At 37.6% G+C, this 17,834-nt stretch overlaps 1 protein-coding gene across 1 annotated transcript in view; it reads right to left on the bottom strand.

Moving 5' to 3' along the window:
- Positions 1–17,834, bottom strand: part of TMEM163 (transmembrane protein 163) — a 104,548-nt gene that overhangs the window by 23,509 nt on the left and 63,205 nt on the right. The window contains exon 5 of the mRNA XM_058194156.1: positions 4,504–4,600. Within this exon, the coding sequence (XP_058050139.1) occupies positions 4,504–4,600 (97 nt within the window). The remainder of the gene's footprint in view (positions 1–4,503; positions 4,601–17,834) is intronic.

Here is a 17,834-nt window from a genome sequence, read left to right as displayed (position 1 = left end):
AAAGTAAAGACAAAAATTCCCTGATCATACAAAAAGACAAAAGAACACTAACGTATTTTTTTAATACCTTCAATTCCATGCACATTGGGAAGAGAGATCATTTTTATTCTACATTACGCACTTATTGAGATGTATTATGAAATGTATTAATCTTACCATACATTGAGTCTTTTTAGTAAATATATCTCAATACTTTCCTAGGTGTACTGAGATGTATTTGCTGGAGGGTTGCCATGGAAACTGTACAATAAAGATCAAACAAGAGCAGCACTTGTGGTATCCCTTTGCTGGATGGGAAAAAAAATCCTAATAATTGTTGCATATAAGTCGCCATTGTGCCTAGATCAAGAATTGCAGCTTCATTTAAAAGACTGGTTTATAAACAGCGGATCATAAAATCACATTTAAGTGGCAGAGAACCTACTATTTCCAAACTGTCTAAATGGCAAGTGCTATTTTCACGAAGGGAGAAGAAACATGTGTTTGAATACGACCAAATTGTAACTTTCAGCCTACATTCAGTCTTCTAATGTTTAATTCTCAGACTTTGCGCTGCGACACTTAAATGTTGTAAGGTGGTAAATACTGAAACTTTAATTATAAAAATCTCTAAAGTCTTCTACAAGTGGGATCTACATTGAAAATCCAAAGCCAGTCTATCAATATCATGATGATCCAAATCCTCAGTTACGTTTTGTTATGTTTGAATAAACCAGTTTCAGTTTATTACAGCCATAGGCCAGAACAAATAAAAAACACTCAGTAAATATACAATTAAAAATTCAAGAATAAAATAATACATAACAGATAAAATCTATGATAAAATCCAGTTATCTGTTATGTAACTTAAAATTAAAATACTACTGACATCAATCGTGTATAATACCATTCCTATAATTAAAATACATGATCTCAAATTTACATGCATGGAGAGCCGTCAAGAATGTGAGTAAATGTATTTTTCCCATAGCTGTTATATATATCTCCAAAAAGTTGGCATCAGTTGACATCTATAATTCGGTAACCAATTTTTTTCTTGTGGGCATTGCAGCGACACAACATTTTGCTACTGCACATGTGGTAGCCGGATTTGAGTCTTGGAGGAGAAAGTCTACATAAAAGTCATCTTTCCTCCCTGGCAATCTCTCTAGTAAGGGGAGAATATATATTGACCTACATACTCTGTATAACTCACAGTACAATAAAACGTGAGATATCTTTGACTTCTCCTTTATGATGATCCAAATCCATGCCCTTTGAGAGTCAGTTTCATGTAGTGGTTAATGGATCAGGTTAGAAACCAGGGGACCGGGAATTTTATTCACACTTTAGACCCAAAGCCAATTTGGGTCAGTCACTCCCTCTCAAACTGAGGAGAATTACAAGGAAAATTGAAGAGAATGGTTGCCAGGCTAACATTTACAGGCACTGTCCAAAATTTTTACTGCTTTTGGAAGTATGGGATGGCAAGGCTATTTTCTTGCCCAAAGTACTTTTGTATGACTTGCCTATTTCTGTGGCCTTGTTGTATAATTCTGTTGTCTTACAACTGCTACCCAGACAACCTAGAGACTGTTTTGTTATCCTTTTCTCATCATAGCCTCTTCATGTGTGCTTGTTAAATCTGATCAAGGTTGCTTTACATAGGAAAGTAGTATACATGTGGCAGACAAACCTGAATTCTTTAAAAAAATCAGATTTGAGAAGTAAGTTTGTTTTTCAAGCCTCTTCTAATGGGCTTTAATTGCAGAGATACGATCTACTGCCTAGAAGCTTTGAAAACACGCAAATCATCATGTCAAATCAAGCATTTTAATCTGAGAGTTTCAAACTGTGATTCAATATTCTTAGACTACTGAACTACATTAGTCATACAAGGAATAACTTGATGCAAAATTGGAAGCTGACAAAATGCATTTTGAAAGAAATGGCTGGAATTCTCTACTGTATATCTCAAAGTCTTCTTTTTCATTTTCTTACAGTTAGCAGAGATTTAAAGCAGATCTTTTACTTCTATAGCTGAAGAAGCTTTAAAGAAGTTTCACTGGAATAAAAGTCTAGGATTTAGGAGTGTTCTTCTCTCCCATTCCTTTCTCAACCTATTTACCTGTTAATACAGGTAGTCCTCCACTTTCAATCACAATAGAGCCTAAAATTCCATTGCTAAGTAAGACAGTTATTAAATGAATTTTGTCCCATTTTACAACTTTCTTGCTGCAGTTGTTAAGTGAATCACTACAGTTGTTCAGTTACCATCATGGCTGTAAAGTGAATCTGGCTTCCCCATTGAGACTTTGCTTGTCAGAGGGTTGCAAAAAGTGATCACATCACCCTGGGAGACTGCAACCCTCATAAATACAAGCTAGTAACATGAGGTAACATGGTAGTATCTTTTTGCCATAAAAAAGAGGGAGTCAACCTATTCTGCAAAGCACCAGAAGGCAGGACAAGAAGCAATGGGTGGAAACTAATCAAAGACAGGGACAACCTAAAACTAAGGAGAAATGTCCTGACAATTAGAACAATTTGTGTGGAACAACAAGTGGAACAACTTGCCTCCAGAAGTTTTTATGAAGAGATTGGACAATCATTTGTCTGAAATAGTATAGGGTTTCCTGCCTCAGTAGGGAGTTGGATTAGAAGACCTCCAAGTTAGAATACTTTCCAACTCCGTTATTCTGTTATTCAGTTGCCAAGCACCTGAATTTTGATCATGTGACCATGGAGATGCTGCAACAATCATGTAAAAAAAGGTTATATTTTCCAGTGCCACTGTAACTTTGGACTGTCACTAAATGATTGGTTTTAAGTCAAGGATTACCTGTAAGAGATAAGTCTAATGCAGCAGAACAAATGCCAATACAGCCTATGATTGGGTTCTCTTGATAAGCTGTGTGCTACATTTGCTTAACTATGGATTGTGTGGCCTTAAAAATATGAATTACAAATACATTAAAACTGAATAAACCATAACATCCTTAAATCATTGTTCTATTAATAATTTGCTCTGCCCCATGAGTTAATATGTTGTATTCTTACCAGAACATGAGGAGAAAATTTTGTATTAGAAATTTTGTGCCAAAGCCACGTGATTGAAAATGGGAGTCATGCTGTTAAAATTTCATAGCAAGCTTTGTGAAATGATTGTACAAAGAAAGATAGTTAAGAAATCTATTAAGCTAAGCTCCCTTATGTCATTATTACAGGGGATTTAGTTGATTTTCTTCTAGACATAATTCTAGACTTAATCTTAGACTTCCACTTATGACTGTAACTTTGTTGCTTGTATCCTTACGATTTATATTGATATTGTTTCCTGAGTGCTTATTATGACTATCATTAAGTGTTGTACCTTATGATTCTTGATGCACGTATTTTTTATTTTATGTACACTGAGAGCATATGCACCAAGACAAATTCCTTGCGTGTCCAATCACACTTGCCCAATAAAAAATTCTATTCTATTCTATTCTATTCTATTCTATTCTATTCTATTCTATTCTATTCTATTCTAAGACAATAGTATGTAAATAATTCATATGTAAATCCTGGAGATTTTGTGCTTCCTTTAAGCACAAAAGCTGGCTGATCAACTCTGGGCGGTCACTCTTTCTCATCCCAATCCCCTTCATAGGATTCTTGTTATGAAGGAAATAGACAGGACTATTAGGTATGATCGCCATTATGGGTTACGTATGAAAAATGTAGGATATCTCATCTAAATCTGATAATAATAATAACATTGAACAAAATCACAAGCAGTTAATTGCAAAAAACAGCTATGCTTGGAAGAGTTTACATCTTGCAACAATACCTTTACTACCATCAAACAGCAATATCTGTCTATCTCAGGTCCTTGGGAAGGACTCAATAGATTGACAAAAATGCCAAATCTAGCCTAAACATCTGGCTGAATATGCTATGAATAATAATAAGTGCAATCTTGATTCTACATAAAATAGGATTTTTGGAGAGTATAATTTCGCCTTAAGCAGCTCTAAGTCTGTAGAACCTCAAGAAAACAGTACTTCTGTAACACCATTTAGCTACAGTAAATAGCTTCTAGAGCACTCTAGAATCTTAGAAAGAAGAGCACCATTTATTTCCTATCGTTGCAACTATTCTGAATAACCTCGTACCATTACAAAATTTCCTCAGCTGTAACATATACTGCAGATTACAACTCAGGAAATTTGAGCAAATTCCAGTTTTTTAACATTTCCCCAATGCCAACTACTTCTAATCCAACTTTTGGCCACAGCACATTTCTGGAATTTTTTATTTCTAGGAATGAATGGATTTGATATGTTAATATAAAAGGAAATAATAAAGATAAAATTGACATCACGTTGTCTGACACTATAAAAGATAAAGTTGAAATTTTTATACAATTCCATAGAACTATGCAAAGTTACAAAAGAGTACATGCAGCTGCATAACAACCTTTCTTACTGAAACATTGAAATTTAGGATTATTATTACTATTTTTAAAAAAGATCTTACCACTTCTGGAAGCAACCTAGTTGCAAGGTCATGGATGGCTTTGATCACTATACATAAAGCGGACAGAAGAAATATCACGCCCAAGATGACACAAGCTCTGTAAAGAAAGAAAGATTTTTAGGAACTTTTATGTTTAAAAGTTTTAGGTTTAATGTTTAATGAAAACACGGGACTAAATAATAAGCAGAATATTTACACAGTAAACATTTTTAAAGAATTAACACTCCACACAACAACATTCAAGAGCAGGACACGGAAACAAAATCATTGTCAGGAATTCCAAAGTATCAAACTATTGCTCATGTAGTGAGATACACACTTTGCTCGTCACTTATTCAGGACTTAGGAAGTAGTCTGAAAATGTAAATTGCATAAATATGAATAAACCTGGTGTGTGGCATTTGCCTTAGGCAGAGTTTTGTACTGATGCAAGGCAACCTTGTTTTCAGATGACATGTGAAGTTGCATTGTAATTGTTAAACTGATTAAAACCTCTCAAGATGGAAGCTGAAGTTCATAACTAATAGATTTTATTAACTAGTTCAAACAGATCCTCAATAAATACAGCTTTTGGCCAGAAAAATATTTTAATATTCTGGCAATTATTCTAATAAACAATACTGTACATTCATTCGTCTTATAGCAAACATCTGTTTCTTTTACATATTACATGAAATAAGGAAGCAACATTTTCCATGTAACATTCACAAATTTGTCACCTATTGCTAAGACAGTTTGAGGCTGTTATAATTAGCACAGCAATGTGCTACAATTTTTTAACCTATACACATCAGCCAACCTGCTGGTTTGGAAGCATATGCAAATAGAGACCAGGCGCATGAAAGAGACTGCAGAAAAGCTTTTCTTTAGAAGTGCAGACTTATTTTTCATACAGCCTATTCAGAAATGTCAAAAAAAATGTAGTATAATGTAACCAGTTTTTCTTATTTGTAACCTTGGTAAAATCCAGACTTTCTCTTTTCTTCTCAGTTACCCACACTTATCCACGTACATGCTATCTACCTTTCTCCACGCTTATTGGATGAGCTAGGGGTCAAATTAGAAAGAAAAAGACAGCTGTCCGTCTCTCTCCTCAGTCATCGCTAGTCTCTGTTAATGCTTCACCCTTCCCATTTTATGGCCTTATGGGCTATTTTGCAGCATGTTAGGATGCCCAGTTACTATCAAGTTGCAGAGCATCTGACTGGACATATTATAGATGAGTGACAGTACACCTCCCATTGTTGATGCTTCACCGTCAGTAGAGCAAACATATTTGGCAAGTGGTGTGGGAAGGAAAGGTAACGGGGGAATAAGAATGAAAATCTATTTTAACTTCAACTAAAATCTATGGACTGGGAAAAAAATAGAATTAGGTTTCTTCAATTCAGGTTCAACTTCCTAATCATAGTATGGACAAATGCTCATCAATTTGTTTACAAGAATAAATGTTACAAAAGAGCCCATAGCTCTTCAAAGGCTAATTTCAGAAAAAAAAATTGTCCCATCCATTTACTTGCCTTAAATGTTACATTTGCATTCTTTGACTTTTTCCAACTTACTGTTCCAACACGTGTAGTCATTTGTTTCTACTTCACCATTTACATCGTATGTCCAAAGTACACATGTTCATTGATTCAAGGGACCAATAAGTTTTTTGTTTGGTTAAAACTGACTGGTTCTTCATGAATTTTATAATTTGTTTACTGTCTTCAAACAGAATTTTTTTTAAAAAAGGTTATTTCACCATGTTCAATTTCACAGTGACACATCACTACTGGAAAAAACATAGTTTTAATTATTTTGATCTTTGTTCTCAATGGATTTTCCTAATCTTTAAGTTCTTGTCAAAGTTTGTGATTATTTTCATTCCTAGAATTAAACTTCTTTATTTCTCAATCATGTCCTTTTTATTTTTAAAATAAAAGCTATTTACCACTTTCATTCAAGGTTAATCCAGAATTTTCATGAGCATAATGGGTTTTTCTCAATGTTTTTTTTTAATTTTCATATAACAATGTGAAATTGTCTGTATATTTCAAGTTATATATTCACCCTGCCATTCTTATAATATAGTGGTTGTATAAATTCAAAAACTAGAAGGATAATTTGTATAAAACCATAGGATAATATCTATAAATAAAAACAGCTAATGTGAAATGTAAAATCACAATATCATTAAAATTTACTGGTAAAATAATATAAATATTCTAAATATCAAAACTATAATAGTGTGGTGTAAAATAAAATAATATAAAAAGGAATACTTTAAAAGGCTAAATGTGATTGATAATATGCACATTTATGGGCATAGTTTTTACCAATTAAATGGCCCTAATGGCATAGGTAAATTTATTGTAGCAATATGGTCATGGACCATATATCATAAAATAAGTACCTAAACTACATCATTAGCTGCTATCGGCCATCTGGGGGTAGAGTTTATATATGGTATATCAGAATTTTCTTACATTTAGAGAATAAACAGTGTAAATAAAAATTATTAGAAAGCCCAGAACTCAATTCTAGATGAACATCCCTGTAAAAGTTGCAATAGAGAAAGTTATGGTTTCTATGGCACCAACCTGCAGAATGTAGAAGGAGCATTTTCCAGGTCAGATTGCAAGACCTCTGCTCCTTCCTTTCAGCCCTTCTCCAGAATTAGGATGGCAAAAGCTGTTGGTGAAGCAGGATCATGTTTCAAAATACAGGGTGAAACTGGGGACAAACTGCACTCAAGGATGTCAGGGTCACTGCTGGAAAATGGTTCTTCTGTCTATACTTCAGTATTCATCTTCAATACCAGATAATCAGATGACCCCAGAGTCCTGTTACTTCCTTGGAATGCCAGGTCAGTTTGCAATAAATCTGCCCCCATTCATGATCTTACCATGGATGAGGATGTCAGTCTGGCATCTTTGTAACCAACATCTGAGTTCCACTCTTGGAAATGTACCCACCCAAGGTTCAGATCTTGTATAGCCATAGTTCAAGCTTTAGCTGCAAATATCTTAATTGTAATGAGTATAAATTGTGCACTTGAGCAAAATAATGTTACTTGGACCACAGCTTCCAATTTAAGTTTTCTCAGGGTTTCTTGTTATTCGTAATGATTTTACAGAAGAATAATCAATTGTTCTGGAATACCATTTTCCTTAATATAATGCACAGACTTCGCTGTAGTCACTGATGCAAAGACTAAATCTCTTTTTCTAAAACCTCTGCCTAATTATTTCATTTTATCCCACTTTCCTTGCCCGAAAAATCAAGCATGTACAGCAATATGTCCTAATTTCTGTGTTTTACTGTAATGTACTTGTCTTCTGGTCATACACAGCTAGCATATATGGCCTCTAACTTTTTAAATTTAAATCCATATATTTGCCACCAATAATACATGAGTGATTCTGTAATCAGCATTGGGTTATAAATAACCTGACTGAACTACGGTTCTCCATCTTTCATGATATAACGTTTTTATCCTGATGTTGCCTATCTGATTTTGTCCTATGTCCTGATTGATGCTGCTTGAAACAGGTGACGCAATAAATAAAGAATACGCTTTTAAAAACTTAATATGATTGTTTTAAATAATTGAAATCTTCCAATAATTCGTAATTCCTCTATTTGTCCAGTTTCTGCATTCCAAATACCCATTACCTTCTTTCTTTATGCTGCATTTAGCCTTTCTTGCAATTTGCCATAAAATTTCTCAATTGCTTCCACTAAAGCATCTGAGGCTGGCCCACGTGTTTTTGTAACATTGATGTCACTCGATAGCATGAATTAATTCTAACAAATACAATCCCATTGTTTATTGGTTTCTAGCTGAGTACATACTTTTTGACGATCATCAACATTCTAGGCCTTATTCTTTTGTATGGACTCATGCTCTATATAGTAGATCATGTAATAATCTGCTTTAAAGTGGCCATTTCTATGAGCTTGACTCATATTCCTAAAACATCCAGTTTGGGACACTTAGTTTCTGCTTTAAGGATATTCCTTAGTTCTAGCTTTTCACATTTCATGATCAAGTTGCATATGTTGTTGTAAAGCCAAGAACTTCTCTTTCAGTGCTGTCTCCATCAGTTACCAGAATTCCTTATAGTTGATTGTATTATCACCTCCACATATATTCATAAAAGTTCACTGCTCTTCCCACATCTCTTCCTCCAAGCTTATATCCCATAACTGCAACAAGAATTACAAAACTCAATAGTTTATATTTAGCCTCCATTTAAGAGAAGATGCCCTGGAGCTAACGGTTTCACAAATCCAGGATGATTGGAAATTGGTCCCCACAATAAGTATATTTAACACTTTCACGTTGCTTTATATTTCCTTTTTTTACCAATTCAGCATCATTACTTCATTGACCACAGCTGGCAATGAAGTAACCTAGTGTGATAGACAAAATCAAAACTCTAGCTTGTAATAATAAGAAGAAATTTGCTGACACTATGTTATTGGAAAGCCAGAAAAGGCGACTGCAATATCAACATTGCCAATACGTGAATTCCCATTTGACTTAAGGTGATGGGAAACAGGCCTTGCATGATAGAGACAATTATTCTACAAAAATTTATTCAATTGGCTATGAATTACTTTTATCCTGAAATATCTGTAGTCTTATTTTTGAACAATTGCCTGCCCAAGGTCATCCATACCTAAGCAGCAATTTTAACACAGCCTTTCAACATCTCAGCACTACAGATTCACTAGTGTTTAATGTATATTGCATTAAATTGGTGTGAAATCTTTCCTCCATCACCTAGAGGTTTTAACAACTCAAGCTTTTCTACATAAAACTTAAGCCTGTATACATTTTAAACAAAACAGGAGTTATTTGGAAGCTTTTAAAAACTTAATATGATTGTTTTAAATAATTGAAATCTTCCAATAATTGTAATTCCTCTATTTGTCCAGTTTCTGCATTCCAAATACCCATTACCTTCTTTCTTTATGCTGCATTTAGCCTTTCTTGCAATTTGCCATAAAATTTCTCAATTGCTTCCACTAAAGCATCTGAGGCTGGCCCACGTGTTTTTGTAACATTGATGTCACTCGATAGCATGAATTAATTCTAACAAATACAATCCCATTGTTTATTGGTTTCTAGCTGAGTACATACTTTTTGACGATCATCAACATTCTAGGCCTTATTCTTTTGTATGGACTCATGCTCTATATAGTAGATCATTTAATAATCTGCTTTAAAGTGGCCATTTCTATGAGCTTGACTCATATTCCTAAAACATCCAGTTTGGGACACTTAGTTTCTGCTTTAAGGATATTCCTTAGTTCTAGCTTTTCACATTTCATGATCAAGTTGCATATGTTGTTGTAAAGCCAAGAACTTCTCTTTCAGTGCTGTCTCCATCAGTTACCAGAATTCCTTATAGTTGATTGTATTATCACCTCCACATATATTCATAAAAGTTCACTGCTCTTCCCACATCTCTTCCTCCAAGCTTATATCCCATAACTGCAACAAGAATTACAAAACTCAATAGTTTATATTTAGCCTCCATTTAAGAGAAGATGCCCTGGAGCTGACGGTTTCACAAATCCAGGATGATTGGAAATTGGTCCCCACAATAAGTATATTTAACACTTTCACGTTGCTTTATATTTCCTTTTTTTACCAATTCAGCATCATTACTTCATTGACCACAGCTGGCAATGAAGTAACCTAGTGTGATAGACAAAATCAAAACTCTAGCTTGTAATAATAAGAAGAAATTTGCTGACACTATGTTATTGGAAAGCCAGAAAAGGCGACTGCAATATCAACATTGCCAATACGTGAATTCCCATTTGACTTAAGGTGATGGGAAACAGGCCTTGCATGATAGAGACAATTATTCTACAAAAATTTATTCAATTGGCTATGAATTACTTTTATCCTGAAATATCTGTAGTCTTATTTTTGAACAATTGCCTGCCCAAGGTCATCCATACCTAAGCAGCAATTTTAACACAGCCTTTCAACATCTCAGCACTACAGATTCACTAGTGTTTAATGTATATTGCATTAAATTGGTGTGAAATCTTTCCTCCATCACCTAGAGGCGTTTTAACAACTCAAGCTTTTCTACATAAAACTTAAGCCTGTATACATTTTTAAACAAAAACAGGAGTTATTTGGAAGCTTTTTTAAAAAACCAACTAGCAATAATTAGAGAGAAAGCATAATGGTAGAGCTTTTAAAATTATCCATCTGAGAAATTAATGTTGCTGAATTAGAAACCCCAGCAGTGGAAGTTAATCTCAGGGAGAGGTGGGAGTTGTAATTCAAATTACAAATCTGAAGGGCCATATTTGATGTTAGCAAGTAAGACAGGTAATGTAAACTGATTCTGAAACTAATCAAGGAGAGAAGCATCCTGGAATTAAGGAGAAACTTCCTAATAGTGCGAACATTTAACCAGTAGATCATCTTGCTTTCAGAAGTCATGGGCACTTCATCACTGGAGGTTTTTACCTCCAGTGATGTACCTCAATGAAGGTATCTTTTCTGAATGAGAGCATATTCCTTGTGTGTCCAATCAACTTGGCCAATTAAAAAAAAATTCTATTCTATTCTATTCTATTCTATTCTATTCTATTCTTAAGCAAAGGCTGGACAGCCACCTATCTGAAACGGTATAGCGGCTCCTGCTTGAGCAGGGGGTTGGACTAGAAGACCAGCGGGTCCCTTCCAGCTGTATTCTGATAGATTGATTCTGTATCTACTCAAAGAAAAAAAACTGCAGATAAGAAAAACTCTGTGGTTTAGATAAAACATATATGTTCCTTTAACTATGAAATGCTTAACCCACCTATTTATTTTTAGTTCTGAATAGTAATATAAGAAAATAAATGATAGATATAAACGCCTACATTTTAAATTGTCCATCAATTAATCATATGTAAGGTATGGCATCCTGTTATAAAAAAAGAACTGTTCGTATTTTAGTAACAAACCATAAAACATAGTTTGCTGTCATAACATGTTTCTCAGTTTTACTTTTATGTAAAAAAAATCTATTTATAAATTGAATAGAAGCAGTATTTTTTAAACAATATTGACTCTGCTCAGGCAATACGTGCAACACTTATGAACTGGTGATGATTCACCACACAAGAAAGTCCTCATATATAAATACAGTCTTCCCACTGCAGACAACCTGCATTCAGAAATTATTTCCTCAATGGTCTCAACCTATATAACTTAAAGGGAGGGTGTTTCTCACAGCTTAACTGTGGACAACAACAAATGAAGGCTTCACTTGAACTGGAGTATTACTTAGCCATTTTAAACAATGTGAACCTCATTCTCTATTGAGATTATCCAAGGCCATTCTCAATTACTTTCTTCTCAATTATTATTATTTTTTTAAAAATAGAGTTAAGTTCTGTTTCCAATGGACACACAAGGCAATTCCTTATGAAATATTTCTCTTTAAGCAATTAGCTCCTGTCCATCCACATTATGATGATCACTAGAGAAATATATCCTTTCCATTTTTAAAAAACTTGAATCAGAAACATCTCTATCAATTTAGAAATAGTCATGTTCTTCCTATATTGGGTTGCAATTTTTTAAAAAAATATTAATAACCTTGTAACTTTAATGAATCTGTTTGTCTTGATTCTACCAAAAATCTGTAGAAAATCACATTTTAGTTATTAGTTGATTGCCAAATTTAGGTAACATAAACTTGACAGAATCAGGAGCCTCAGTATTATTGCCTCCTTGATTTATAATTTTTGCCTGAGAGAACAAACATCTAATATAGCAGTAAAAGCAAAACAATGTGTTTAACCCTCTAAGGAATTCAGTGAGATCAGAGTTAATATAATATAACAACAGAGTTGGAAGGGACCTTGGAGGCCTTCTAATCCAACCCCCTGCCCAACCCCCTTAATCAAGAAAGGGATCATGGTCTCATGTTAAATAACCCAATTCAAATATAACCCCAATGTGACAATTGTGTAATGGTAAGAAAAACTGTCAGTAAAGTAATAAAACTGTAATACAGCTGGTGTTCTGACCATCACACTTCAAAATTATATTATCAGAATAAAATCAGTTCATTGGTGTACACTAAACAGTTCATTTAGTGACCATTCAAAGTTACAGAGGCACTGAAAATAGTGACTTATGACCATTTTTCACACGATCTTTGTAGCATCCCCATGATCATGTGCTCAAAATTCAGACACTTGGCAACTGGTTCATACTTATGACTGTTGCAGTGCCCCCGGGTCATGTGATCACCTTTTGCAATCTTTTGACAAGCAAAATCAATGGGGAAGCCAGATTTATTTATTTATTTATTTATTTATTTATTTATTTATTATTTAAATTTGTATACCGCCCTTCTCCCGAAGGACTCAGGGCGGTTCACAGCCAGATAAAATAAACAATAATAAATACTATTAAAATACAATTAAAAAACTTATTCAATTGGCCGAGATTAAAAATTTAGAATAAATGATAAAAACCCATTAAAAAACCCACAAATTTAAAAACTAATCCTAATCCAGTCCTGCGTAGATGAATAAGTGTGTCTTAAGCTCACGACAAAAGGTTCGGAGGTCCGGGAGTTGACGAAGTCCTGGGGGGAGTTCGTTCCAGAGGGCGGGAGCCCCCACAGAGAAGGCCCTTCCCCTGGGCGTCGCCAGACGACATGTCTCGCTGACGGCACCCTGAGGAGTCATTGTTAAGATTCACTTAACAACCGTGTTACTAACTTATCAACTGCAGTGATTCACTTAACAACTCTGGCAAGAAAGGTCATAAAATAGAGCAACACTCATTTAACAAATGTCTCACTTAACCACAGAAATTTGGAGCTCAATTGTGGTTGTAAGTTGAGGACTACCTGTAGTAGATGGAAGAATAGAGCTGAAAATTCTACAGTAATGAACAATTAATTTAGGCTTTACTATCTTTCAATATATATTCAATATAAGATATATTATCAATATATAAATCAAAAAATGTAACTGAAAGTAAATGTGATAGGGAAGTAGGGGAGGGAAAGAAAGGAAAGAGAGGCAGGAAAAGGAAAAAAGCATTAATTTCCAACTCTTTTCAGCACGGTAGAATAAAGGTAATAAAATTATAGCTTCAACTCTTTACTCTTGCATACTTGGCATATACTAGCCATTTCTGTAACAACAAACACAAGCTTTACTATCACCAACTTTTGGTCAGTAACATTAACCACTCTGCAATTTATATAAGTGTATATAGAGCAATACTTTGTTGTAAACCTTGTATTGTATAACATTTCTCTTTGGTCTACCTAAATAACTATGCATTACTGATATAATTTAGTTTTTGAAAAACAACATTACCCTAATCCCCTTCTAATTTTTCAGCAAATGAAATGTAGTGACAACAATATGTCTAACTGGGAATATAATAAAGCCCTTCGTAATTACTACTCTTGACTCAATCTGTTCTAAGAGCAATAAAGGTGTGGCAACAAAATTAAGGATTAAAAAAAAAACCAGTGATGCATGCAAATACAATCTGTGCAAATGTTTTCACTTGAACGTGACAATACATAGAGACCATGTTGCCTTCCTCGTGTTATCCACTATATTTTTGCAATATGTGTTTTGCAAGGAATTGGAACCAATTTTAGCAGCTGTCTGCAAAGTTAATTAGAATATTCACTGAACTGTGATGACACTACACTGAATAGAACAAGATTATCAATATCAGTCATATAACTAGCGGGTGGGCTTGTTAGCTTGTGGTTATCTTACAGTCTGACAGAGCTGTCGGAAATTCAAATCTTGTTTTATTCATTTAATATAAGAAGTTTTTTTTTAAAAGAAAAGGAAACCAGTTATTTAATTTTTATTAAATGAACTAAAAATAGTTTAGTTTAGTTTAGTTTATTAAATTTCTATACCGCCCTTCTCCCGAAGGACTCAGGGCGGTTTACAGCCAACATAAAACAATATACATAAATACATAAATAGATTAAAAAACACTATAAAAATCTAATTCAAATTTGGCTAAACATTAAAACTATTAAAAATCAATAGTAAAACTCCAATTAAAAACCATAACCCATTAGGCCAGCCCCGCGCAATGAAATAAAAGAGTCTTGACCTCGCGTCGGAAGGTCCGGAGGTTGGGGAGTGATCATAACCCTGGAGGAAGCTCGTTCCAGAGGGAGGTGCCCCCACAGAGAAGCTCTCCCCCTAGGGGTCGCCAGCCGGCATTGTTTGGCTGACGGCACCCTGAGGAGACCCTCCCTGTGGGAGCGCACAGGTCGATGGGAGGCTATCGGTGGCAGCAGGTGGTTCCATAAATAACCCGGTCCTAAGCCATGGAGCGTTTTAAAGGTGGTTACCAACACCTTGAATTGCACCCGGAAGACCACCGGCAACCAGTGCAGCTTGCACAGGAGAGGTGTTATATGGGAGCCACGAGTGGCTCCCTCTATCACCCGCGCAGCCGCATTCTGGACCAGTTGGAGTCTCCATGTGCCCTTCAAGGGGAGCCCCATGTAGAAAGCGTTACAGTAGTCCAGGCGGGAAGTGACAAGGGCATGAGTGACTGTGCACAAGGCATCCCGGTCTATGAAGGGGCACAACTGGCAAATCAGGCGCACCTGATAAAAGGCTCCCCTGGCGACAGCTGTCAAATGTTCTTCTAACGACAGACGAACGTCCAGAACACCCAAGTTGCGAACCCTCTCCATAGGGGCCAATGACTCAGCTCCCACAGTCAGCGATGGAACCATCTGACTGTACCGGGACGCCGGTATCCACAGCCATTCAGTCTTGGAGGGATTGAGTCGGAGCCCATTCCTCCCCATCCAGACCTGTACGGCCTCCAGACACCAGGACATCACTTTGACAGCCTCATTGGGGTGGTCAGTGGTGGAAATGTACAGCTGAGTGTCATCAGCGTACTGGTGATACTGCACCCCAAAACCACGGATGATCTCCCCCAGCGGCTTCATATGAGAGTGTGGTGGCATATCAGCTTCCCCAATACCTGGAGGAATCTGTCTTTCTAGACCCATTCCAGTCCGGCTTCAGACCTGGGTACAGCACTGAGACGGCTTTGGTCGCGTTGGTGGATGACCTCTGGAGGGCTCGGGACAGGGGATGTTCCTCTGTCCTGGTCCTTTTAAATCTCTCGGCGGCTTTTGATACCATCGACCATGGTATCCTGCTGCGATGGTTGGAGGGATTGGGGGTGGGAGGCACTGTTTATCAGTGGTTCTCCTCCTATCTCTCTGACCGTTCGCAGACGGTGTTGGCAGGGGGGCAAAGATCAACTTCTAGGTACCTCACTTGTGGGGTGCCTCAGGGGTCGGTTCTCTCGCCTCTCCTGTTCAACCTCTACATGAAGCCGCTGGGTGAGGTTATCCGTGGTTTTGGGGTGGATTATCATCTGTACGCTGATGATACTCAGCTGTACATTTCCACTCCAAACCACCCCAACGAAGCTGTCGAGGTGATGGCCCGGTGTCTTGAGGTTGTGCGGGTCTGGATGGGGAGGAACAGGCTCCAGCTCAACTCGACCAAGACAGAGTGGCTGTGGGTTCCGGCGTCCCGGTACAGCCAGTTTTCACCCTCGCTGACTGTTGGGGGTGAAGTATTGGCCCCCAGGGGAATGGTGCGCAACTTGGGTGTTCTCCTGGACGATCAGCTGTCTTTAGAAGAACACCTGACGGCCGTCACCAGGGGAGCATTTTATCAGGTTCGCCTGATTCGCCAGTTGCGCCCCTTCCTTGACCGGGACTCCTTAGGCACGGTCACTCACACCCTCGTTACCTCTCGCCTGGACTATTGCAATGCTCTCTACATGGGGCTCCCCTTGAAGAGCACCAGGAGGCTCCAGTTAGTCCAGAATGTGGCTGCACGGGTAATAGAGGGAGCACCACGTTGCTCCCATATAACACCCATCCTGCGTGGCCTGCACTGGCTGCCGGTAGCCTTCCGGGTACAATTCAAGGTGTTAGTGACCACCTTTAAAGTGCTCCATGGCTTAGGACCGGGGTATCTACGAGACCGCCTTCTGCCACCGATAGCCTCCCAACGACCTGTGCGCTCCCACAGAGTGGGCCTGCTCAGGGTGCTGTCAACCAAACAATGTCGGTTGGCGGCCCCCAGAGGGAGAGCCTTCTCTGTGGCAGTACCGGCTCTTTGGAACAAGTTACCTCTGGGGTTACACCAACTCCCTGACCTCCGAACCTTCAAGAGGGAATTAAAAACTTTATTATTTAATCGTGTGGGACTAGACTAAATGTATTCTAAATGTATTTTAATTATAGCTTTTAAATTTTAAAGGGTTTTATGTCGGCTTTGACTGTTTTAGCAATTTGGCCAATTAATATATTCGTTTTAAATGTTTTTTAAATTTGTTATTTATATTATGTGTATTTTTGTATTTTTAATATGGCTGTAAACCGCCCTGAGTCCTTCGGGAGAAGGGCAGTATAGAAATTGGATTAATAAATAAATAAATAAATAAACGTATCGATTCCGTCTCCCTGTGGTGTGGGTTGGCGGTTCTGAAGTTGAGTCAAAGGAGCAAATGATCTGACCATGACAGGGGATTAATGACTAAGTCCCCTAATTCTAGATCATTCAGCCACTGTCCCGAGACAAAAATCAGATCCAGAGTGTTTCCCCCGTTGTGAGTGGGACCATTAACTAACTGGGTCAGGTCCAAGGCCGTCATGGAGGCCATGAACTCCCAAGCCGCCGACGATGATTTACCAACTGATGGCAGGGGGCAAAGATCAACTTCTAGGTACCTCACTTGTGGGGTGCCTCAGGGGTCTGTTCTCTCGCCTCCTGTTCAACATCTACATGAAGCCGCTGGGTGAGGTTATCCGTGGTTTTGGGGTGGATTATCATCTGTACGCTAATGATACTCAGCTGTACATTTCCACTCCAAACCACCCCAACGAAGCTGTCGAGGTGATGGCCCGGTGTCTTGAGGCCGTGTGGGTCTGGATGGGGAGGAACAGGCTCCAGCTCAACCCAACCAAGACAGAGTGGCTGTGGGTTCTGGCGTCCCGGTACAGCCAGCTTTCGCCCTCGCTGACTGTTGGGGGTGAAGTATTGGCCCCAGGGAATGGTGCGGAACTTGGTGTTCTCCTGACGATCAGCTGTCTTTAGAAGAACACCTGACGGCCGTCGCCAGGGGAGCATTTTATCAGGTTCGCCTGATTCGCCAGTTGCGCCCCTTCCTTGACCGGGACTCCTTATGCACGGTCACTCACGCCCTCGTTACCTCTCGCCTGGACTATTGCAATGCTCTCTACATGGGGCTCCCCTTGAAGAGCACCAGGAGGCTC

Source organism: Ahaetulla prasina, chromosome 1, assembly GCF_028640845.1.
Source record: "Ahaetulla prasina isolate Xishuangbanna chromosome 1, ASM2864084v1, whole genome shotgun sequence".
Classification (NCBI taxonomy): Eukaryota; Metazoa; Chordata; class Lepidosauria; order Squamata; family Colubridae; genus Ahaetulla; species Ahaetulla prasina.
Note: the sequence above shows the minus strand (reverse complement) of the source record. Positions and strands in the feature narration are given on the sequence as shown.